The 27,614-nt window shown below is 38.4% G+C and overlaps 1 protein-coding gene across 1 annotated transcript in view; it reads left to right on the top strand.

Annotated features, from left to right (window-relative positions):
- Positions 1-27,614, top strand: part of LOC150091099 (uncharacterized) — a 502,417-nt gene that overhangs the window by 376,891 nt on the left and 97,912 nt on the right. Inside the window, exon 14 of the mRNA XM_090383197.1 lies at positions 13,719-13,846. Within this exon, the coding sequence (XP_090239323.1) occupies positions 13,719-13,846 (128 nt within the window). The remainder of the gene's footprint in view (positions 1-13,718; positions 13,847-27,614) is intronic.

Below are 27,614 nucleotides of genomic sequence, written 5' to 3'. Positions count from 1 at the left end.
ACCCAAACCATCTCTCCACTCTTTCTAATTTTCCGCTTCCTAACAGACCAGCCTGTTAGTAAACTTTCTCCCTTTGTAATACAAAGGTGCTTAGAATATATAGCTGGTTCGCCGCTTAGTCTGGTGACCTACTAATGGAAACAACAAATCATCGACATTCATAGCTTCTTCTTAAAACTGCACCTTTTGGTGGGATTCCCATCAAGGTCACCACATTCCATCTTAAATTCATCAAGAAGGGTTATCGTGGAATGGGACCTCTTAAACAGCTCTGAAGAAGAAGTTGTACAAGAGTTACAAAACCAGAATGTTGTACATACAAAAAGGATCCTTATTAAAAAGGATGGAAACCTAATACCAACGTCAGTCAAAGCAGGATACCTGAACTGCCAGGTAAAGCCATACATCCCAAATCACATAAGATGCTTCAAGTGTCAAAAGTATGGCCATTCCAAAGCAGTATGCAGAGGACAAACTATTTGTACCACTTGTGGCTCAAAAGACCATAATGATAAAAAATGCCATACAGAGTCTCCTCGCTGTCCAAACTGCAAAGGGGACCAGGGACCACCCTGCCTATTCCAGAGATTGCATTATATAGAAGAGATAGAAGCAAGTTCAGAATTATAAAACTGAACATAAGGTCACATACCTAGAAGCGAAAAAGCAGATACCATTACTTCCAGCAGTGAGATCATACGCAGCAACACAGCAGAAACTGCAGTTCAGAAAAAAAAAGTAACTGCAACACAGACTGACAGCTCCATTCTGCCTAACATTTCAATAGCAGACTGGCCACGTAATCTCCTTTTACAAACAAAACCCAAAGTTGACCAGGCAATTAATACACCCATTATAATCTCACCAGATGCTGAAGATCCAACAATAAGTAGTGCAAATCTTGCCAAATCTGTTGAAAAAACACAAAATAATACTGACACTATCGAAATCGATGAAAAGGAGCAAGAAGACAAACCAGTTCTGGAACTTTACGCAAATGATGATATGAACAGTGGTGGTAGACCAAATTTCCCCAGAAAAGAAAAAGTCAAAATACATCGGTTGAAACAAGCAGCACATCGTAAATCATCTGAATCAATAACTAAGTCCAAATAATGCATACACTTCTTCAATGGAATTGTCGTGGAATTCGTAGTAACCTTAATAATATCAAAGATCTGATTTCCGTCTATAATCCTGCAAGTGTTTGTTTACAAGAAACAAACCTAACTCAGCACGTAAATGTTCCAATAAAGCACTACAATATATATATAGGCAAGATCGTAAAACTACAACAACCACCCATGGAGGAGTTGCCATTTTGGTTGACTCTAATATTCCATCCAGCAGTCGTGGTCTGCATTGTTATTGGAATTTCCTTTACCATGGTTTCACTCTATCTTCCACCTAACCATACGTATACATTGCAAGGCTTCGAGGACTCAGTTAACCAATTACCTTCTCCATTCTGTTTGATGGGAGACCTTAATGGGCATCATACCATTTGGGGCTTTCTTCATATAGACAAAAGATGGCAGATAATAGAAAAACTTCTAGATAGCAGGAACTTAACTCTTTTAAACACAGGTACTCATACCCATGTCCATTTACCAACAGGGAGTACTTCTGCAATCGATCTCACCATCTCTCTCCGGCTCTCTATCCAATTCTTGACTGGTCTGTTTCAAATGATCCTTATAACAGTGATCACTACCCAGTTGTTTGCCACCTATTAACAAATGATGTACCACAATTAATAAGAGGTAAAAAGTGGAAATTTCACAAAGCAAACTGGGAAAAATACCAGTGTGCTGCTTCTTTAGATGAGCAAACTATAAGGCAATGTGATATCAATAGTGCTGTTTCTTATATTACAAACCAAATCTGCAGCAAATATTACAATATCAAAGACCTCTATTCAGTACCACAAACATTACAAGAAATGGTGGAATGAAGAATGCCTGGAAGCAAAGAAAGAGAAAAATAGCATTAGCATTAGTAGAGGCATTTGATGCAAGAAAGCAAGCTTATGCAGCATCAGCCAAAAAAAAAAAAAAAAAAAAAAAAAAAAGTAACATAAATAAATAAAAATAACCACTTCCACTTCACCCTCTGTTCGTTCGAAATACCTGTCCAGCTGAGCCTTAAACTTATTTAGGTTATCAACTTCCATGACAAGGGATGGAAGTCTGTTCCACCTACCAACCACCCGCTGGCTAAAGGCAAATTTCCGCACATCTATCCTACATCTGTCTTTCCTCAATTTGAATTTATGCCCTCTCAGGTGATTATTCTGAGGAAGAGGAAGAATCCCATCAGCATTGAGCATGCTCAAACCATTCAAGGCTTTGTACACCTCTATCAGATCACCTCGCTGGTGCCTAGTTTCCAGACACTGTAATTCGCAAAACTTAAGCCTTTCTTCGTAAGAGCACCCCTTTGTCCCATTCACCAATCTAGTTGCCCTTCTCTGTACTCGTTCCAGCAGCTCTACATCCTTCTTGAAATGAGGCCTCCAGGCCTGTATACAGTACTCTAGGTGTGGCCTGACCATTGCCTTATACAAGGGAATAATCACCTCCTTATCCCTGCTAGAAAAATTCCTATATATCATTGACAATACACCATGAGCTACTCTTGCAGCCCGTCTGCACTGCTCAGAGAACTTCATATCTGCCTGCACAACCACCCCCAGGTCCCTTTCACTCTCTACCACTGTCAGTGTAGTACCACACAGTTGATACGTTGCTCTGGGGTTGCTGTTTCCCATATGTAGTACTTTACATTTGTCAATGTTAAACTTCATTTGCCACCTCGAAGCCCATCTGCTCAACCTTCCCAAATCCTGTTGCAGCAGCATAGTGTCAGTAGTGTCCTTGACAACCCTGCCAACCTTCGTATCGTCTGCAAACTTGGACATTAATCCTGATATACCATCATCAATATCATTTATAAATACAGAAAACAAAGGACCCAACACTGAACCCTGAGGGACTCCACTAATAACATTAGTCCACGATGAGCAGTGTCCATTGATTACCACTCTCTGTCTTCTCGCCGACCGGGCTAGCCGAGTGGGTAAAGTACCTGCCCGGCAACCCAAAGGTCGCGGGTTCGATTCCCGCCTCGGGCTTGGATCAGAGTACTGCAAAAACCTTGGGAGGTGCAATATGGCCACAGAAGCCGATGCGCCAACAACTACCAAATCAAAAAAAAAAAAAAAAAATCTGTCTTCTCCCCCTCAACCACCCCTTTATCCATAGCAGCAATTTGCCTCCAATGCCACACTGCTCCAATTTGTGCAGCAGTCTTCCATGTGCAACAGTATCAAAAGCCTTTCTAAGATCCAAGTATATAATATCAAAGTTATTCCCTGCATCCAGTTCTTTTGTGACTGCATCATAGTATCCAATCAAATTGGTCAGGCAAGACTTACCCTTAACAAAACCATGCTGTGTCCTAGCTATAACTAAAGTCTTGTCTAGATGATCCTGCAGTGCTTCTTTAACCAGTGCCTCCATTAATTTTCCGGGAACAGAAGTTGAACTCACAGGTCTATAATTACTTGTGTCAGCCTTTGATCCCCCTTTGTGAATTGGGGTCACATTTGCACATCTCCAGTCCATGGGTACCTCCCCTGAGTCCAAGGAAGCTCTCATAATTATGGCTAAGGGTTTGCTTACTTCCTTTGCTGCCTCCTTTAATATAACTGGATAGATCCCATCCACCCCAGGTGCCTTTCTTGTGTTTATCTTCAACAATTTCTCCTCCACTTTGCTCTCAGTTATTACAAGATTCTCTAGCTTACTGCTAGAGTTGAATACACCTCTGGCATTCCCCTCGCTGAATAACTCCTCATGTGTGAATGTCGATGCAAAATATTCATTTAGTTTGTTAGCTACCTGAGCAGGGTCATCAACAGTTGACCCATCGATCTCAAGTGGACCAATCTGATTCATCCCCTTCCTATATATCATATATCATCCCCTTCCTATATATAATAAAGCTTGAAATCAATTCAGAAAGTTCCCCACCACCATTAATCTCATAAAATATAAGAAAGCCAGAGCAAAAGCATGTTACATATGTCAAAAATCGCAAAAAGAGTTATGGATATCTTTTGCTAACAAAATTAATAGAAATACCGACACTAGAATTATATGGAATAAAATTAGACAAATCTCAGGTAAATATTCAACAGCACCTAAACCGATAATGAGCTGGAAAGGCCATGACATAACTGATCCAGAAAAAATTACAAATTTACTAGGAGAAACCTTTGAGGAATTATCAGCTACATCGTCATGTAGACCAGTCTTTCAAAAATATAAAGCTCAAATCAAAAAATACAAAATTAATTTTCGCACAACTCATGAGATTCCATACAATCAACCCTTCACTATAAATGATAGCTCATTTAAGAGCCTCTTATAAATCAAAACAAAGTGCAGCAGGTCCAGATGGAATCCACTATCAAATGATTAAGCATCTCACTGAAAATTCGTTATAAATGATTCTTTTTAATAGGATATACCTTGAGCACACATATCCAGACTCTTGGCGGCATTCGTTTGTGTTGGCCTTTCCAAACAGGGAAGGACCACTCAAATCCAAATAACTATCTCCCTATTTCCCTCACTAGCTGTCTTAGTAAAACTTTAGAAAGAATGGTTAACATGGTTTCTTGACTCGCACAATCTCCTTAGTCTGAGCCAATATGGTTTTCGGAAAAACAGATCAACACTGGATATATTGACAAAAGTGGAGCAAACATCCACAGTGCCTTTCTCCGAAACGAGCATCTTGTTTTGATATGTCTCGACATTGAAAAGGCTTTTGATACTACCTGGAGATACTGAGGCCAACTACCAAAGTTCCTCCACAATTTCATGCATAAAAGAACTTTCCAAGTCCGCTACCATAATATTTTGTCTCAAATATACAATCAAGAACAGGGGGTTCCCCAAGGCTCAGTCCTTAGTGTAACCCTTTTCGCAATAAAAATAAATCCTATCACAGAAGTCATTCCAGAAACATATCTATATGCAGACGATCTCACTATTTCATGTCACTCGCAGAATATGCAGACAATCGAGAGGCAGCTTCAATGCGCTATAATGGATATCGACTCTCAGTACAAAAGGTAGCGGCAATACACTTCTGTAGAAAACGAAAGATGCATCCTGACTCAGAACTAAGAAATAGCAATCAACCAATCCCACTGAAGCATAGTATCTGATTACTAGGTGTAATCGTGGATCACAAACTAAATTTCCTAGAACGTATAAAATATCTACTCACAGTGTGTGTGTAAACAAATTAAACATTTTACGGGCAATATCTGCCATGACATGGGGAGCTGATCATTATTCACTATTGCACATTTATCGAGCAATGATAAGATCTAGATTAGATTATGGTTCTCCCATCTACTCATCTGTGAGGAAAAGTGTTCTAAAATGGTTAGATCCTATCCATCACAGTGCATTAAGTGTTGTTTCCAGAGCCTTTTGTACATCACCTGTGTACAGTCTATACACAGAGATTTATGAACACCCACTCAGCCTTCGTAGACAACTTCTTATGAACTATGCTACAAAAATTCAAGAGCTTCCCGAACATCCAACTTGGCAATACAGTAAACCCCCGCTATTCGCGGTCACTGATTTAACATAAAATGAAACCTAAAAAAATGTGGGCCACCGTACTTGTGGCTGTGCCATGTGCCATCCGCGTGTCACTTTACATCGGCCGGCCGAGGAGAAGAGGGAGAACAGTGAGTGGGCGGAGTTAAAATCCGTTAATCCCTGCTTTCCCCCTCTTCTCCTTGCCGCCATTTTGAAGGGTGCACCATCAACTAAATCTTAACCAAAATTTCTAATGGTGAAAGTGTCTTCTCAGTGGCAAAACATTATAAAATCAATGAGTCAACGGTATGATCAATCAAGAAATCGGAAGAAAAAAAAAAAAATCCGCCATAGTGTCCGTGAAAACGCGCTAATTGCTTCAAAAATTTGCTCTGTAACTCATGATGTTAAATTAGAAAAATGGAAAAGCTTTAAATCTGTGGATAGAAGACCGAACTCAAAATAAAATTCCGTTCAGTTCACTCGTTATTCGTGAAAAGGCAAAACTCCTTTATCAACACTTTAGCGAAACTGGTGATAGCACTGGCGGGTTTTTTAGCTAGCAAAGACGCTGGTTTGAAAGATTTGTTTGAAATTTCTAATAAATATTACATTTAATATTAAACTGTTTCTTATTTTCATTTCGATGCCATATGCTTGCATTTCACTATGTACTGTCTATGTACATAGTCATATTATGAAGGTACCTATAATACATACATAGACAAAATTTTAGACTAATTTTTCTTATATATTTCATACCTTGGAACGGAACCCCTTTATTACTATGGGAGCCATAACTCAGTATTCGCGTTTTCGGTATTTGCGGCATTTCTCAGGAACGTAACCCCCGCGAATAGCGGTGGTTTACTGTACTCCAAAATGGGAAACTGTATATGAGGAAAAACCTAGCATATGCAACCTGCTGGCATACAACTAAAAGAAATACTTTCATAATGGAACTTAAATATGGATAAAATCTACCAAGATACCCCCGCATATCTTCCTCTGTGGGAAATCATTTCAGCCAACTGTGACGTGGACCTCATAAAATGGAAACAAAATAACATCCCAAATCGGTACATTAAACAGCTGCATTCCTGTTACGTAATCCAATTCTCTGATTACTCACATCTGTACACTGATGGCTCCAAAACAGATACACACGTTGGTGCTGCTGTGGTCCTGCCAAATAGCATAATTTCTCAGTCCCTTACAGTAGAGTGTAGTATCTATAGTGCTGATTTGCAAAAAGTCTCGCACTAGATCACATTGCCAAAACTTTCCTCGTAAAAAGTATCATTTTTACAGCCTCATTAAGTGCAATATATTCTTTACAGCTACAAAATCAACCTTCTCACCAGTATCTAAGAAAAATTCTTTCCTGCTTATTGCTTCTTAAGACTAAAAACTAAAAAGTCAGATTCACTTGGATTCCCAGACATGCTTGAATACTGGGTAATGAACGTGCTGATCAAGCTGCCAAACATCTGTCAAATGAAAATTCTCACCTGCATAAAATTCCATACAATGACTTTAAAAATGTCATTCGAAAAGCATCTGAAAACATATGGACCCAGACCGGGAAATCTCAAGAAAATAACAAACTATACCAAATCAAACAGCAGCCGAAATCCTAAAATCAAGTTTTCAGTCAAACAGGCACGAAGAGGTTATCCTCGCCCGACTTCGCATTGGACATACACATTTAACACACTCTTATCTCCTAATGAAAAATGATCCACCACAGTGCCCTCAATGTCTAACTATACTAACAGTGAAGCATGTCATCATAGAATGTCCACGTTATCAAATTGCCTGCCAATCAGCTTTCAAATTGCATGCAAATGAACCATTAAGCCTTGAACTCATTATGGGAGAAAATTCAGAAGTAAAGGCACTCTTTACATACCTCAGTTTAATAAATCTTACCAATTGCATCTAATATTCCAACGTTAGTGTTAACATAACTAAAAATAACAAAACTTGAACAGGTGCGATATAGCCGAAGCGGCTTTTGCACCACAAAACTACAAACAACAACAACTTCATGTAGCATCAGTTTATGGCCCCGAGTGCCAAGCGTTTCTAGTGATCAGGCGATTTCTGTGCAATTCTAAAGCGATTCATAAAGTGAAAGAGTGTTAGATATATCAAGAGTTTAAAGTTAATTCTCTTCTGTAAATATATATAGTTACTGAAAAGTATCAGTGTAAAGGTTCCTAAGAAAGGAAAGTCACCTTTCTTTTATATATATTCTAGTCCTACTAACCACTAATCTACTTCCGCTTGGTCACTAGGTGGCACCGCTCCTGCCTCCCCGTGGCGGGGCCGGAAACCTGGGAGGAAAAGCTCTCACTCCCAGGGCCAAAAGGAGCAAACATGAATGACTCAAACATTACCACGAATCCCAAAGATCTGACTCCTTTGAGTCGGAAAAATGAGGACAATGTGACTACTGCAACCAAAAGGCAAAAAAAGGAAATAGCATCACTTAATGCACCTACCTTTATTGTCTTTAATTCTACGACAGAACAGCCATTAGGAAAATTGTCGCCATTCGTCATCCAGAAATGTTTAGAAAGTGTGGCTGGAACACCAAAAAATGTTAAGCGACTAAAATCAGGCGACATTCTAGTCGAGACAGCAAATGCCAAACACGCAGAAAGACTGCTTCAAATGAAAACATTTGGTGGAATCCCAGTAAAGGTCTCTCCCCATAATACGCTAAATACATCGAAAGGAGTAATTTCTGAGTGGGACCTTATCAGCGTCTCCGAAGAAGAAATTAAAAATGAACTTGAAAATCAAGGCGTTATAGCTGTGAGAAGGATTAAAATTACAAGAGATGGGACACTTATCCCAACCAGAACTATCATACTAACGTTCAACACTCCTAAACCACCTACAACTGTGAAGGCCGGATATCTAAATTGTAACATCAGACCATACATTCCAAATCCTCTCCGCTGCTTTAAATGCCAAAAGTATGGTCATTCACAAATGGCATGCCGTGGTGTAGCTATCTGTTCCAACTGCGGGTCCCAGGATCACAGCAATCAGAACTGTTCATCCGAGAAACCGAAATGTCCAAACTGCAAGGGAGACCATTCTGCCTATTCCAAGAATTGTGAATATTGGAAAAGAGAAAAGCAGATTCAGCGGTATAAAGTGGAACATTCTGTCACATACCAAGAAGCTAAGAGAACTATACACCCGACTATCTTAAACAGACCTTCCTACGCGCAGGTCATAACGAATTGTCGTACAATAGAAACCCAAACAGATTTTACAATTCCTCCAAAGAAATCTATCTCAGACTGGGCACGAGCACTACTCACAATTTCCCAGCCAAAACATCAAGAGAAACTCACCAACACACCACTTTCCGTGCCTCCCGATAAGAAACACTCAGAATCGAAAGCACCTCAAGGAAAACATAATGTCATAAGTCAGAAAGCAACCGAACAAATGGAGACAGAAGCACCCAACCAAGCAGATGAACCAGTATTAGAGATTTTCGCGGAAGACAATATGGACACCGGAAAACCATATTTCCCGAAAAAGGAAAAACCAACGTGTGAAAGACTTAAAACAGCATCTAGGAAACAGACCGAAAACCTCTCCAAAATCAAATAATGAAAACCATAATCCAGTGGAATTGTAGAGGACTCCGCACTAACATAGGTGATATATATGACCTGATTACACAGTATGCACCATTATGTCTTTGCTTACAAGAAACCTACCTCAGACCTCAAGACTCTACCTTAATAAAGAACTATACAGCATACCGAAAGGACAGAGTAACAGGTGGCACAACCCATGGTGGTGTGGCAATACTAATAAATTCTCGCATTCCTTCCCAGATTGTCCCGCTAAACACAACCCTTGAAGCGATTGCAGTACGCATAGCCGCTAGATCCCTCATAACAGTAATAACTATTTATGTTCCACCAAACCAAAATTTATTACAACAGGACTTAGAAGACATTGTAAGGCAGTTGCCAACCCCCTTCTGTATACTAGGCGACCTCAATGGGCATAGCCCTGTGTGGGGTAACACAACCACAGATCGGAGAGGAAAACAAATTGAAAAATGGATAGACGAGAATGATTTAACTTTGTTGAACGACGGCACACATACTTATACACATCTTCCATCAGGAAATACTACAGCTATAGACCTATCTATATGTTCTCCAATACTATTTCCAAGACTTGATTGGTCAGTGCACAGTGATCCTCTCAGCAGTGATCACTATCCAATAATCATCACCATGGCACTAGGAACCACATGCAAGTCACGCAAAACTCCCAGATGGAAAATAAATGAAGCAGATTGGGAAACTTATAAAACATTAGCAAAACTAAATGTTGATACCATCAAGCAAAAACCGTTAGATGCAGCAGTACAATATATAACAAATAAAATAATTCAAGCTGCTGAACACTCTATCCCAAAAACATCGTCTCACTTTCCAACACATCCAAAATCATGGTGGAATGCAGAATGTGCGCAGACTAAGAAAGAGCGAAACAAAACCTGGAATACTTTTCGCAGATATCCAACTTTAGAGAACCTCATATTGTTCAAGAAGGCACGGGCAAGAGCCAGATATATTAGGCGGGCCAGTAGGAAAGAATCCTGGATAAAATTTGCATCTACATTAACAAGTTCCACACCATCTAAAACTGTCTGGAATAAAATTAACAAAATGAGTGGCAGATACCCGATTACCCCAACTCCGATCCTAAACTGGAATGGACAAGTCACTGCAGAGCCATCAGAAATAGCCAATGCACTGGGCGAAACCTTCGCCAGAATATCAGCGACCACTTCATATACTCCCAGTTTTCAAATATACAAGGCAAGAATGGAAAGACATAAACTGAATTTTTCCACAAGAAATAATGAAGAGTACAACCTACCCTTAACATTCTACGAATTGAAACACGCTCTATCCCAGACAAAGCAAAGTGCTGTAGGTCCAGACCAAATCCACTATATGATGTTAAAACAACTCGATGATCAATCCCAAATGGCATTACTAGAACTATATAACAGAATCTTCTTAGAAAACCAATTTCCAGACAGTTGGCGTCATGCAATAATTCTTGCTTTCCCAAAATCGGGGAAAGACCTCTCTGACCCACGCAACTACCGTCCAATTGCTCTAACCAGTTGCCTGGGAAAAGTTATGGAGAAAATTATCAATGCTCGTCTAACATGGTTTTTGAACAGAAATAACCTCCTCAATCCAGCACAGCATGGTTTCAGAAAAAATCGTTCAACACTAGATTTACTGATCAAATTAGAAAACAGTGTGCGGAATGCCTTTATCCGAAAAGAGCACCACGTAATGATATGTTTCGACATAGAAAAAGCTTACGATACTGCGTGGCGTTATGGAATTATTCAAAACCTATACCACCTTGGATTACGTGGACATCTTCCTAAATATATTCAAAATTTCTTACTCCACAGGTCATTTCAAGTTAGATTGCAGAATACTCTTTCAAAAGTTTTCACCCAAGAAGAGGGTGTACCTCAGGGGTCTGTGCTTAGCACAACCCTCTTTGCTATCAAAATAAACTCCATAACTGAGCATATACCAAAACCTATTGATACCGCTTTATACGTTGATGATTTCAGTATGTCCTATCATTCTCAGAGTATGCGAACTATAGAACGGCAGTTACAGGGAGCAATAAATAAAATAAGTCAATGGGCACAAACAAATGGCTTCCGGTTTTCCACACAGAAAACTGCATGTATACACTTCTGTAGGAAACGAAACCTACACCCAGATCCTGAACTTAAACTAGATGGATATATGATCCCAGTTGTACCAAACATAAGATTCTTAGGACTTCTCTTAGATAAAAAACTGACATTCCTTGAACATATTAAGCAACTAAGACATTCTTGCATCAAGAAGTTAAATCTACTCAAAGTTCTCTCCGCAACAACTTGGGGTGCAGATCGACAGACACTACTTAAACTTTATCGAGCAATAGTGCGTTCCAAGCTGGACTATGGAGCACCAGTTTACGACTCTGCAAGACCAAGTGCACTGAGATGGTTAGATCCCATACACCACAGTGCACTCCGTATAGCACTTGGAGCTTTTCGCACTTCACCTGTACAAAGCCTATATGCAGAAGCCCATGAACCTTCACTACAACTTAGACGACAGAACCTATTATTACACTATGCTGCAAAGATAAAATCCATCACCGACCATCCAAATAGAGAGGTTCTGTTTTCATCGTACTTGGAAAATGTATACCAAGCCCATCCACGAATAAACCGCCCTTCCAACATCCGACTAAAAGATTTACTGTTATGCCGAGAGCTTAATTATGATAGCATAGCTACCACGACTACACACATTATTCCACCATGGATCATAATTCAACCTGTGTGTGACCTGCATTTCCAATCTTGGGGGAAAACAAATCTCCCGAGAACAAACTACCAGCAACTACATGCAGCATACAAAGAAAAATATGAACATTCAACTTTCATATACACAGATGGCTCAAAAACAGAAACTTGTGTAGGAGCTGCGATTCACTCTGAAGACTGTACTCTCATCCAACAACTTCCAAAAGAATGCAGCATCTTTACAGCAGAATTACAAGCCATTTTGATGGCCGTAAACAAAATTAAACATGAACAGATAGCAGACAGCATAATTTTCACGGACTCGCTTAGCTCTGTCATTGCTTTACAGAATGCCAATACTAAAGCACACCCAGTTTTACAACAGGTACAATATACAGTATCTAAGCTATTGCAAAATAATCACAAGATCAGTTTCTGTTGGATTCTAGGCCACACAGGAATAACTGGGAACGAAAAAGCAGATAAAGCGGCAAGAGAAGCTGCTACCTCTTACTATGCATTCCGCTCAATACCATATACCGATTACAAGTCGTTAATCCACCAAAGCAGTTTAAAACAATGGCAACAACATTGGAAAGATCAAAGTAACAACAAACTTCGTGTAATTAAACAAACACTCCGACCATGGACTACCAGTTGCCGATCCAACAGACACGAAGAAGTGATCCTTGCTCGATTGCGAATTGGGCATACCCATATGACCCATTCTTACCTACTCAGAGGTGAAGACCCTCCTCAGTGCCAAAACTGTCAAGTTCCACTCACTGTACATCACTTCATGGTGAACTGTCCAAGATTTACTTCAGAACGTATAAAAGCCTTTCAAATAACCACGAACGCACAAAACAACCTAACGCTCAAAACAATTTTAGATAACCGGCCAAATATTACCGACGTTTTCTTTTTCCTTAAGTTAATCGGATACTACCAATACATATAAAAATAAATAGTATAACATTTACCAAAAAGTTACGTAATTATAAAATAAAATCTTGGCTTCCCATCTGAACAACATAATAAAAAATGTCGAAATATGAAACTCTAACCTAGATTAGGCGCATTATAGCCTAAGCTGCTCTTGCGCCAATAGCTCTCAAACAACAACAACAGCATCAGTTTATAACCATGCTCTGAGACGTTTTATTGATTTCATATTGATTTTACATGATATTGATTATTTTGATTGTTGATTTTCAATATGATTGGCATGATATTGATTTATTTACTCTTGATTTAAAGTTATAACTGCAAGTGTAAAAAAGATAAACATAAGTAGTTCGCTTTATGTGTTTTTTTTTTCCCCTTCAGCGTATATTATTTTTCCCTTCAATGTAAATATTTGTTTTTCCCTGTTGTATTACTTCAGAAAATTACTGCATGAAAGTATCCTTGATTGTGTTTGGTTTTAAAACAAATGTTTGTGCAAACTTAAAATGGAAATTTTATTTCACATCTACTCATTTCCATATTATTCTTTGAAAGTGATCAAAAATGTTTGCAAGTAAAGCATTTTGTAATCTTCATCAGCATTTTTTCATTCCTTATTGAATTAATAGTACATTAATTCAGTAAGAAACTTCAAATATCATGTGTAATGGTATTCTGTCTGTCTGTATTAACAATGATCCCAGTATTATTGAAACATTAATACTGACCAGAATTTTTATCTTGTTTTATAGTGATCCAGTACGTGAAAATGGAAGTTATACTTCAACTGCAGTAGTGGAAAATGTGGATCCAAATAAACTTCCACATCCTTCTTGTACTGTTACAGTTAAAAAAGAACCTATAGAAAACATAGAGAATGGTGAATATTTTCTCCTCATTTCCATGTTTATAAATTAGTAATTTGTTATTTTTAAACATATCAATTATGTAATGAAAATGGATAAGACATGTTACATTGATCAAAATTGAAACTGTGCAAAAGTGCTCATAGTGTATTATGAAGATTGTTACAGAAACCTTTGATAAATATAAGAAGTTAACAGTTTAAGTGCATGCCTGTGACAAAAATTATGATTTAATTGTGTTTGCCATTTCTTTCTTTAGATAAACACAATAGAAATTCTGTCTTCTGTTACAATAGAAATAATGTTCTGTTTGGTTTATGTTTAAAAAAAATGTTTTACCTCTTCTCCTTCCAACCAAACCTTGGGCCAGACATAGACACAGTTTATGAAATGTGTAGTTCAGCTACATGGATTACGGCAAAATGGATATATTAAGTGCATTATTTCCAAAGTATAATGTGAAAGATTTGATTTCATTGATTATTGATTTATGATTCATTGTTTTCTGTTAGCCAAAGTTCTCTATCAGTCAGTACCATGTTTAATTGGGGATAGGGCATCAGTGTTTGCTGTTCACTCAAATTCCATCTGCAGTATTCATAACTGTTATATTCCAATCAATTGTAAGCATTTTGTTTCACCACAAGATCCACCACTTTTGGGCATTGTATCTTGGAAATGATGGCCTTAATCTATAAGTGCCAATAACTAATTTTTGTCTTATTTCTCCTCAATATTTGGATCATTTAGTTTTCATATATATGCAAAGTTGGCCTGATTGGAGCTGAACCCTGGATTTGGTTTCAGAAAAATACCATATCACAGAAAATCCATAATTACTTACATTATGTTTTTCTGTTTTTTCTGCCTGGGTACTGTATTGTCCCTTTTTGTGACTAACAAAGCTTGGGCTTAGGCTTTTTTAGAACTGATGACATAATCAAATAATTTCCATAATCGGTTGTTAAAATAATCCAGTGTGTTTGTTAAAGGGAGAGACTGTGTTTACAGGAGATACACATATATAGAAGGTTTGCAAGAATATTTGCTGATGCTATCGAGGCAGTGATCAATGGGTTAGAAAATTGCTAGCTTGGAGGGGTATATACAGACTAATAGATTAACTAGAGCTGCAGGCAAAGGTGAAAGTGATTCTTGCACATGCTTCTGTTGGAACATGTTGCAGCCAGGAAAGCAAAGTGTCGGGAATTTTAAGCTTGTAGGTCATAATGGAACAAGTAAATACGTAGGCTGTGTTAGAGTAACTAAGAGTAAGAACATGTGCATGTATACTTTTTGTACACTAATGCTAAGAGCATAGTAAATAAATTGGATGAATTTGAAGTACTAATCTAAGGCAGTGCTTCTAGTTGAAGTGTGTGGCCAGTGCAGTGTAAATTCAATTGGAAACATAAGCTGTGGAAAAACAAAAATGAGATTAGGAGTGTGTTATAGACCAAATGACTGTGATGAGTATAACAAACAGTTGTACAAAATCAAAATCTGCCAGTAAATCAAAATCTTATAACGTGGTATTTTAACTTTCCGGATATGTACTGGAACCTATGGGTTGGTCACTCATGCACTTGCAAGACTTTTGTGGATATTATTTAATGATTGTTTTCTACAGCAGCATTTTAGAGAAGCAACAAGAGAAAGCAGTACCCTTGAACTGATTATCAGCAGCAATTTTTCACACATTTAAGAATCTGCAGGTGACAGTGATCACAGTGTGCTGATGTCAGATTTACCTAAAGAAATTATGGCGAAGGTAAAGAAAGCCAACATGAGAACGATGAGAAACGTCGGATAACTTATGCGGAAAATTTATTTCCCGATACGGCACTCTAGCGCTGCTCGCTCGGTAAACAGATGGTAGGAGTTATCTGTCTGGAGCAAAGTCGAGAACGATATATTGATTGACAGGTAGGTGTGACAAACGATGTGCTGATTGGTGTATGAACACAACACACAATAACATCAGTTTAGTAGCACTCAGAAGCACTAATGGTAACTTGCCCTAATGAATGCTTTTCATAATGGCGAAAAAAGGTCAGGTTGCCTCCACTTGAATCCCATGGGAACTTGAACCCCTCCCAAAGTGGAGGGGGTAACCTAACCTTTTTTCTTTAGAATCACAGTCATAGTTAGAAATACATTCATAAAAAAATTTATTTTTTTATGACTGCATTTTTATTTTCTTGTTCAGTAATATGCCCTAATGGTGAAAAAAGGTCAGGTTACCTCCACTTGAATTCCATGGGAGCTTGAACCCCTCCTGAAATGGATGGGGTAACCTAACCTTTTTTCTTTAGAATCATGGGTGGACTAGCACAATAAATTGTTTATTAACAAAATATTAATTTTTTATTACTGGGTCAGGTTACAAAATATAACAAAAAAAAAAAGAAACCTTTTCCTTTTTTCATAACCAAACCTAAATCAACAATATAGTAAAAACACTCATGAACTCCAAAAATCTGCTTTTAATAATGAAAAAAAAAAAAAAACATATTGAAAAACATAAAATTGAACAGAACGAAACTTTTATTAATTTAGTTTTCATCAAAAAATCAACCAGTTTTTTTATTTTATTTTCCTTACAAATTTCTTCCATCTTTAAAAGATTAATCGCTGCTATTACCGGTTTACTGTTCATCACAAAAACTATTATGTACCGTTCTTTACTCATAAATACACATTATAATGCCAACCAATGAGTACACAGTAGCTTGTTGTCTATTGTGCCCACCACCAATCATTTCATCGTTTGCCACGCATATCCTTCTCGATTTCAGCTCCAGACCCTGGCGCCTCCGTAGCCAGGTGGGAAGGAGCAGCAGTGCGTAGCACACGCTTCTTGATTAGACCGGGGTTCGAGCCCGTCACCACCAAATACGGAGGATGCGGAAAGGTCAGGGAATGACCACCGCACCGGAGCAATATGGCCTTAGTTGCTAATGCTCCTAAAAACCAAACAACAACAACAGCTCCAGACCAATAACACCTACCGTCTGTTTACCGAGCGAGCAGCACTATAGTCCGGTGCCGGGAAACTAATTTTCCATGCAAGTTATCCAACATTTCTCGTCTTTCTCGTGTTGGCTTTCTTTACCTTAGCCGAAATAACTACTGTCAATGATAAAGAGAAGGGCCTTTGCTTTTGTAAAGATGATTACAGTGGTCTCAGACAGTTTTTAAATTCCATGTGGGACTATCTGATGCTGTTACCAATCCAATAGCAAATTCTAAACAGGAAGCATTCAGGGAAGTAGTCATAGAAGCTGATAGGCTTTCATACCAACTAAAAAATACTGATCCAGGCTTAGACCTAAATGGATGTCAGATGAACTGATGAGATTTCTGGCAAAGAATTAAAATGCAAGGGATGTAAATATAAGTTATCAGGTAATATAGAACCTATGGTAGATATAAACTAGTCTGTAATTCCAGATAAAGCAGATGATGAGAAGACTCTCGCAAAGAATGCCAAGAAAAGCAGCAAAAATGTGTTTACTTATATTTTCAGTAGGTATAAGGAGTTGAATCACATTGATTCACTTGATATTGATCCTGCTCAGGTTGCTGACAGTCTGAATAGGTATTTCTACCCCTGTATTCATATATGAGGAATATTTTAGTGAAGACGATACCAGAAGTATGTCAAACTCTAAGGGAACTAAATAAATTTGTGTTAACTGAAAGGAAAGTGGAAGAGAAATCGTTGAAGCTAAACATAAAAAAGGCTCCTGAGGCGAATGGAACCTATTGAGTAATATTAAGGGAGGCAGCAAACGAAGTAAGCAAACCCTTAACTGTAATTAGGAGAGCATCTTTGGATTCAGTGGGAGGCTCCCTTTGTCTGGAGGTGTGCAAATTATCCAGAATTCCCAAAGGTGGATCAGAAGTTGAGATAAGTAATTACCTCTTGGCTTAACTTTTACAGGAAAGTATTGGAGTCACTGATTAAAGGAAGTAATGCAAGACTTCTAGACAAGAAAGCAGTTACAATGTGGATTTGTTAAGGGACAGTGTTGTCAGACAAATCTGATTGAATACTACGATGTAGTAACAAAGGAGCTAGATGAAGAAAATAATTTTGATATATTCTTCGATTTCAGGAAGGCTTCTAACACTGTTGCACATAAAAGACTGCTGTACAAATTGTAGCATTGTTGTAGTTATGGATAAAAGTGTGGTTTAGTGGGAGAGCACAGTGTTATTAATGGACACTGCTCTTTTGTGAACTAATATTTTTAATAGAGTCCTCCAGGGTTCATTGCCGGACCATTTGTTGTGTATTTATTAATGATAAATTGATGAGGGTATAACAGACTTATGTCTTAGTTTTCAGATGATACGAAGATTATTGGCTGAGAAATGGCCATTGAAGTTTAATATTGACAAAAGGTACTGCATACGGGTATTAGTAGTAATCCCAGATTAAGGTACCAATTGTGTACCACTACACTCGCTTGTGGAAAATGAAAACAACCTGGGTGTAATTATGCAGTCAGATATGAAGTTCACTAGTAGGAATAAGGAACTGATTATTCCATTGTACAAGGCAATGGTGAGGGCTCATCTTTAGGGTTAGGGCTTACTGCATACAGGTCTGGATGCCTATATTTTAGGAAGGATGTGAATCTGCTGGGCAGGTACAAAGAAGGGTACCAAGATTGAGGAGGAAACAAAAGGGTTGTCTTACCAAGAAAGGTTTCGGTTCTCCAAATTGCAGCATCTGGAGGACTAGAAACCTGCAAGCTGATCTGATTGAAGTGCTTAAAGCTTTGAATGGATTGAGCAAGCTGAATGCTGTGACATTCTTTCTCTTAGCATTAGCAAAGGCACATGATGCAAGAAAGCAAGCTTATATAGCATCAGCCAAAAACAAAAAAAAAAACCCTTATATTTAAGCTATCAACTTCCACAACGACAGATGGAAGTTTGATCCACCAATCAACCACCCGCTGGCTAAAGGCAAACTTCTGTACATCTTTCCTCAATTTGAATTTATGCCCGCTTAGGCAATTATTCTGAGCAAGAGGAAGAATCCCATCCGCATTGAGCATGCTCAAACCATTCAAGGCTTTATACACATCAATCAGATCACCTCGCAGGTGCCTCGTCTCCAGACACTGTAATTTGCTAAACTTAAGCCTTTCTTCGTAAGAGCAACCCTTTGTTCCATTCACTAATCTTATTGCCCTTCTCTGTACTCGTTCAAACAGCTCTACATCCTTCTTAAAATGAGGCCGCTAGACCTGTATACAGTATTCAAGGTATGGTCTGACCATTTCCTTATGCAAGGGGATAACCACCTCCCTTTTCCCTGCTAGAAAAATTCCTGTATATCATTGACAAGACATGAGCTACTCTTGCAGACCATCTGCACTGCTCAGAAAACTTCATATCTGCCTGCGCAATTACCCCCAGATCCTTTTCATTCTCTACCACTGTCAGTGTGGTTTTTTTTTTTAAACTGTTACCTTATTTACTTATTTTTATTTTTTTATTATTATTTTTATTTTTTATTATAATTTTTTTTTAATGTTACCTTTTTTTTTTATTTATTTATTTATTATTATTTTTTTATTTTTATTTTTTTTTGTCTCCGTCCGGAAGCTCAGGCAACCCTGGCGGAGGCCAGCCAGAGTATAATGGGCAGCCTGGCTCACCTCCCAGTGGTGGTGGCGGGCAACATGGGGTTCCCTTGGGGGCCTTGCGGCTAAGCAGCCAGAGACAGAACAACAGAACACAGCACTACTCTGTCACAAACCAGACACCACACTTTTTCTGGCTTTTACAGAGATTCTGTAAATTCATCACAGAGTACCATGGTGCAGATGTGGGAAACCACCGGTGGTACCTTCCACAAAACACTATGCCACCACAGAGTTGATACATTACTCAGGGATTACTGCTTCCCATATGTAGTGCTTTACATTTGTCAGTGTTAAACTTCATTTGCCAGCTCTCAGCCCATCTGCTCAACTTTTCTAGATCCTGTTGCAGCAGTGTACTGTCATTAGTATCATTAACAACCCTGCCAACCTTCGTATCGTCTTCGTATCATTGTTGTTTTCTGTAAATACAGAAAACAACAATGGACCCAACACTGAACCCTGAGGGACTCCACTAATAACATTAGTCCACGAAGAGCAGTGTCCATTGATTACCACTCTCTGTCTCCTCCCTTTATCCATAGCAGCAATTTGCCTCCAATGCCGCACTGCTCCAATTTGTGCAGCAGTCTTTCATGTGCAACAGTATCAAAGGCTTTTCTGAGAACCAAATAGTTCCTTTGTGACTACATCATAATATCCAATCAAATTAGTCAAACAAGACTTCCCCTTAACAAAAACATGTCCGAGCTATAACCGAAGTCTTGTCTAGATGATCCTGCAATGCTTCTTTAAACGGTGCCTCCATTAATTTCCCTGGAACAGAAGCTAAACTAACAGGGCTATAGTTACCTGTGTCTACCTTTAATCCTCCTTTGTGGATTGGAGGTCACATTTGCACATCTCCAGTCCATGGGTACCTCCCCTGGATCCAGGTAAGCTTTCATAATTATGGCTAAGGGTTTGCTTACTTCCTTTGCCACCTCCTTTAATATAACTGAATAGATTCCATCCACCCCAGGTGCCTTTCTTGTGTTTATCTTCAACAATTTTTCCTCCACTTTACTCTCAGTTATTACGAGATTATCTAGCTTACTGCCAGAGTTGAATACATCTCTGGCATTCCCCTCCTTGAATAATTGCTCATGTGTGAATGTCGATGCAAAATATTCATTCAGTTTGTTAGCTACCTGAGCAGGATCATCAACAGTTGACCCATCGATATCAAGTGGACCAATCTGATTCATCCCCTTTCTTCTAGAGTTTACATAAGTAAAGAACTCTTGCTGTTTTTCTTTGCATCCTTTGCCAAAGATTTCTCGCAATCTGCCTTCGCCTACCTAGCCTCCTTTGTAACTTGGCTAGAGACCAGCTTACATCTATCATAGGCTTCTGTGTCACATGTTAATTTATATGTATCCCATGCATTTTTCTTCTTTGTCACATGTCTAATTAGTTCATCTGACATCCATTTAGGCCTAAATCTTGAACAATATTTCTTTGTTGGTATGAAAAGCCTAGTAGCTAACAAGATTAATTCCTTGAATGCTTCCCATTTAGAATTTGCTGTTGGTAACATCATCAGTTGGTCTCACTATATCAATTAAAAACTGTCTGAGACCACTGTAGTCACCTTTACGAAAGCAAAAACCCTTCGCTTTACCCCTGATGGTAGTAACATCTTTAAGTAAATCCCACATTAGTATCCCGTGATCACTGCCACCCAGTGGTTCCTTTATCCGCAAATTCTTAATGCATGAAGAATCACTGCTGATAAAGAGTATTACTCCTTCTTGTTGCTTATCGAACATGCTGCTGCTGCTGCAGAAAACAATCATCCAGTAAATCCACAAAAGTCTTGCTAGTGTGCAAGTGATCAACATACAAGTTCCAGTTAATAGAAGTTAAAATCTCCCATTATAAGACAATCTGATTTACTGGCCCACTCTATTTCTCTGTACAGTTGTTCATTGTGCTCATTAGAGTCATTAGGCCCATAACACACACGTACTCTCATTTTTGCTTTCCAATGCTTATGTCACACCAAACTGACTCAACATTGCACTGTCCACCCATGTTATCTGGATTCACTTCCTTAGATTACATGTGCTTCTTAACTAACAGCATAACCCATTATCCCTTCCTATCCTGTCTATTCTTTCTGTACACATTGTACTCCCCATATTCCAATTCTGTATTCTTTCTATCTGTGTGACACCATGTCTCTGATAATCCCAACAGTATCTGCCTTTGATCTCTTGACCAGCACCTCAAATTCATCAAATTTATTTATTAAACTCCTAGCATTGGTGTACATGCGCCTGTTCTTACTCTTAGTTATCCTAACGCAGCCCATGTATTTACTTGTTCCATGATAACTCTCAGCCGTCCTGGAAATCCCCAGCAACCTGCTTTCCAGGCTGCTGCTCATTTCAATAGAAGCAGTGCAAGAATCACTTTCACCTCTGCCTGCAGCTACTGTTAATCTGTTAATTGCTATTAATTCTGTGAATTCCCTCCACCAAGCTGGAAGTTTTCCGACCCACCTAACACTGCCTCAATAGCATCATCAAATATTCTTGCACCCTTTCTATTTAAGTGTATCCCATCCCTGTAGAAACAGTCTCCTGTCAGCAAGCACAGATCACACTGAGAAAAATTCTACCCCATTAGCCTTGCACAATCTATCCAGGGCTGAATTGATTGACATGGATCTCATCATATACTCCCTTCTATCATGTCTGGGCAGACTTCCAGACACTTTCGAATTTAACCCTAACTCGCGACTTTTTTTCAACATTGACCTGTACTTGCTATGTAAGTCCACAGATCTCCTACTCTTAATGTCATTAGTACTAATGTGTACAACAATGTCGTCTTTTGTGCCCTTAAAAGATATCCACTCTACATCATCAACTTTTCCACCCTGTCAGATATACCATAATCCTGTTTCACCTATCCTTTTTGCACGATATATTTCCCATCTCCCTGACAATAAAGTCACCAACAATAACTAGCTCCTGTGTTACCAGCGCATTCTGCCCTGAAGATTGCCACTGCATTGCCTGATGCACAAGAGTGAGCTCTGGTGTTGAGTTGGGCAGCTGAGAGCTTCATGTATCCCCCATTTTAATGTCTTTGAGGACATCTACCCTACACTTCAAATTCTCATAGATGCCCTTCATAACTCTGAGTTGGCGCCTAATTTCTTGATGCTCTCTGCACACACAAAGACATCCTCCTTGGCTAGATCATGTCCTGTTCCAGAAAGGTGCAAAAACATTTCCCAAGGTGCACATTCTTTAGGCTGTGATCCATTGGAAAATCGCCCCCTTCGGCTCTCTCCCGTACCACAGCACTCCTGCTACTTTGTGCATGGTGCTTTGCTGCTCTAGTCTGGTGCATGATTTCTGTTTACATATGATTAAATTAATTAACAATTAAAATTAATTAAGTTAATAAATTTAATTGGCTATAGTATACTACACTTGACTATACTAAGTTAATGCAGTAATACGTATTACGCTATCTAGTTTTATGTTATACCTTACGCTGCCAAGTTCAAGATATACACTATCAAGTTATGCTATGCCGTAGTGATCATAATGTTAAATTAGTTATATCCTTGGCTAAATACAAAAGATGTATGCCCAAAAAGTGATTAAAACCTTCAACTTTCTTATTGATTACAATTAAAACTGTACTATTCTTCTGTGCTACTGGTTACTTGCTACGATTTCGCACTGAAACTCCAATACAATAAGGGTATGAGTAGTGAGTCTTAACTTACGAAATCACTAGGTAAATTTTGAAAATAAGCTAACGAACACTAATACTTCTGTTTAATCTATTTGTAAAACACAATATGTTAATTAATCAAAAATACAATAAAATTCCTAAAAAAAAAATTGGCATTTGCTTGGGCTGAAGAAGGCTACGTCTTCGCACGTATAGTCTTGTTCCCAGACTCCCATGCTGGAATTTCCTACAGAGAGAGAGAAGAAATCTGAGCTCCTTCCTCTGCATCTATACTCACCTGATCTCAGAACAAAAGACTTGTTTTTGCTGATGAGACTCCCTTCATGGTAGGACATTTCAAACTGCTCAGCAGCATCTTGGCTGCTGACCAGTTTGAAATGCTTTTCTGTGGCCTTCACAACTTGGGAGAATATACAACAAATGTGTGGTACTTCTGGGAAACTGTTAAAAAATGGTATAAATTTTCTCTCTCATATAATTTATTTTCAATACATTAGTAGAGCTAATAAATTTGAAGCACCTTGTAAATATGCAAATTTTTCTCACTTATGAGCTTAAAGTTTTGTAACAATATTAACTCATCTTAATAAAACAAACACTTCATATGCCTTCCAAAACTAACCTCCGCTTCTGCTTCATTTGTTGCAAGATTCTAAAGTGCTAAAAATTAAGAGCGTTTTAATTGCTGTACTGCACATTTTATTTGATTTTATTTACTTTTAATATCTTTTATGCTCATAGTTTTGTTTCTTTCATGGTTTTTTTAATGCTTATCTATTTTATATTTAAATAAATTGTTTAATGTTCAGGTTGGTGGGTACAGTATTCTTATCAATGTGAGTATACCTGATACCCAAAATCTCTTCTACTATATTTATATATTTCATCATAACAAAATGAGTGAAGTGTGCAAAACTGTTTGATCTGAAACCTTTTTTGACAGCAAATGAATGGAATATACTTTAAAGTATATTTTATAAAATAAGAGATACTTTTATCATTTACCAGTACTAAATGATTTAGCAACTGTTTTAAATTTATTTTAGGCAAAAACTTTAAAAATGCAAATTTTATTCGGAGCCTTAATAAGTCCATCTTCATTGTCACCAGAAAGTAGTTTAGCTGTAGTTTCCTATAATTTATGGGCGATCATTGGAACAAACTTGCATCTGTCATTGTGGAAGTTGATAGCTTAAATAAATTCAAGTAGGAATTGGACAAACGTTTAGAGGGAATGGATGTGTGAAAATTTTTTGACTGATGCTACATAAGCTTGCTTTATTGCATCACATGCCCCTATTACTACTACTATGTCATATGAATTATTGCTTTTTTATGTTCATTTGCTTTCTGTGATATTGCATGAAGGTGATCCATAGTTGATAATCCTGTCCTAAAGCCAGCTTGCTCTTTCGGTTGATTCTCATCAAGTATTCTTTCTAATCTGTTAGTAATGTCCCTTGTGAACAACTTGTAGATGTGGGATAAAAAGCTAAGTGGTCTATAATTACCAATTTCTGATTTATCTTCTTTCTTATGCAGCAAAACTGTGATTGCATTATTCCACTCCTTAAGCATCACACCTTTTCTAATGCATTTTGTGAAGAGTCTTGCCAGTTTTTGTTATGTCACTTCCTCCCAATTTTAACAACTCTACAGTAACTTCATCTTTCCCCGGGGCTTTCTGATTCTTCGTTTTCTTCAAAGCATATTCTACGTCATCAGAAAGGATATCAGATATGTCATATGTGTTACTAATTTGTAATCCATCTTCGCCACTGCTGGCATCATTCTCTCACTCCTTGTATAATTCTCTATAGCAGCCTTCTGCTATTTGAATTATGCCTTCTATGCTATTTATAAGTACGCCATCACTATTCTTCAGTTTCAGTATCATTTGTCTTTCTGTATTACTGCAAATGGATGCTGATTTAAGTGCTTTGTTTTCCCTTAATGCCTGTTCTATTTTTCTTGTGTTAAGTCTTCTTATGTCCTCTCTGAGTCTCTTTCTAATGGCTTTGCATAACTCAGTATACTCAATTTTCTCCTATTAGCATTAGTAGAGGCATATGATGCAAGCTTATGCAGCATTAGCCAAAAAGAAAAAAAAAAAAAAAAAAAGCCTCCATTTCACCCCTCCGTTCGTTCCAAATACCTGTCCAGCTCAGCCTTAAATTTATTTAGGCTATCAACTTCCACAACAAATGATGAAAGTCTGTTCCACAACCAACTACCTGCTGGCTAAAGGCAAACTTCCGCACAGCTATTCTACATCTGGCTTTCCTCAGTTTGAATTTATACCCTCCCAGGTGATTATTCTGAGCAAGAGGAACGATCCCAGCGGCATTGACCATGCTCAAACCATTCAAGACTTTATACACCTCAATCAGATCACCTCGCAGGTGCCTAGTCTCCAGACACTGTAATTTGCAAAACTTAAGCCTTTCTTCGTAAGAGCAACCCTTTGTTCCATTCACTAATCTTGTTGCCCTTCTCTATACTCGTTCCAACAGCTTTACATCCTTCTTAAAATGAGGTCTCCAGACCTGTATACAGTGGCCTGACCATTGCCTTATACAAGGGGATAATCATCTCCTTATCCCTGCTAGAAAAATTCCTGTATATCATTGACAAGACACCATGAGCTACTCTTACAGACCGTCTGCACTGCTCAGAAAACTTCATATCTGCCTGCACAATTACCCCCAGGTCCTTTTCGTTTTCTACCACTGTCAGTGTAGTACCACAGAGTTGGTACATTACTATGGGGTTACTGCTTCCCATATGTAGTACTTTACATTTGTCAATGTGAAACTTCATTTGCCACCTCTCAGCCCATCTGCTCAACTTTTCCTGGTGCAGATCCTGGCATTAGATCCTGGTGTAGGTGCCTCCGTAGCCAGGTGGGAAGGAGCAGCAGTGCGTAGCACACGCTTCTTGATTAGACCTGCCTTCGAGCCCGTCACCACCAAATATGGAGGATGCGGAAAGGTCAGGGAATGATCACCGCTTATCCCCAGAGCAATATGGCCTTAGTTGCTAATGCTCCTAAAAACTAAATAACAAATAACAAACAGATCCTGGTGCAGCAGCGTACTGTCATTAGTGTCCTTAAGAACCCTGCCAACCTTCGTATCATCTGCATACTTGGACATTAAGCTTGATATACCATCATCAGTATCATTTATAAATACTGAAAACAACAATGGACCCAACGCTGAACCCTTAGGGACTCCACTAATAACATTAGTCCACGATAAGAAGTGTCCATTGTTTACCACTCTCTGTCTTCTCTCACTCAACCATCCCTTTATCAATAGCAGCAATTTGCCTCCAATGCCAGACTGCTCCAATTTGTTCAGCTGTCTTCCATGTACAACAGTATCAAAAGCCTTTCTAAGATCCAAATATATGATATCAAAGTTATTCTTTGCATCAGTCCCTTTGTGACTACATCATAGTATCCAATCAAATTGGTCAGGCAAGACTTTCCCTTAACAAAACCATGCTGTTTCCAAGCTATAACTGAAGTCTTGTCTAGATGATCCTGCAGTGCTTCTTTAACCAGTGCCTCCATTAATTTTCCTGGAACAGAATTTAAAGTAACAGGTCTATAATTACTTGTGTCGCCCTTTGATCCTCCTTTGTGAATTGGGATCACATTTGCACATCTCCAGTCCTCCTCTGACTCCTTTAATATAACTGGATAGATCCCATCCACCTCGGATGCCTTTTTTATGTTTATCTTCAACAATTTCTCCTACACTTTCCTCTCAGTTATTACAAAATCATCTAGCTCACTGCCAGAGTTTAACTCACCTCTGGCATTCCCCTCCCTGAATAACTCCTCATGTGTCAATGTAGATTCAAAATACTCATTTAGTTTGTTAGCCACCTGAGTAGGATCATCAACAGTTGAACCAACAATATCCAGTGGACGAATCTGATTCATTCCTTTCTTTCTAGAATTTACATAGGTAAAGAACTCTTTGTTGTTTTTCTTTGCATCCTTTGCTAAAGAGTTCTCATAATCTGCCTTTGTCTGCCTTATAAATGATGAGGTGGTACAAATTTCAAAAATTGGCAGTGCATCATTTTCAAATTTTAAATTGTCGACAAGTTTCCAGAACTTCGTAGCATCATTAAAGATAAAGAAATAGTTGTTTTGCAGCATCAGTTCTGTCAGTTTCAATGTGAGAACCTACCAGAAGCTTTTATCAAGAAAAAAGAATTAATGTACAGTGGTCCTTGCTTGGATGACTCATAAGTGCATGGCAAACATTGAAATATAACTGACTTTTCCAAATTATACCTGGAATTTTAACAGTTCCTGAAAGCAATGCTTAATGCTAGGTTAGAAAAAAAAAAATTCAGCTAGTTTAGAAAAAAAAACTTAGTT

Source organism: Mastigoproctus giganteus, chromosome 1, assembly GCF_048544385.1.
Source record: "Mastigoproctus giganteus isolate SK-2022 chromosome 1, ASM4854438v1, whole genome shotgun sequence".
NCBI classification, from domain to species: domain Eukaryota; kingdom Metazoa; phylum Arthropoda; class Arachnida; order Uropygi; family Thelyphonidae; genus Mastigoproctus; species Mastigoproctus giganteus.
The sequence above is the reverse complement of the archived record's forward strand: the minus strand, read 5'-3'. Positions and strand labels throughout refer to the sequence as shown.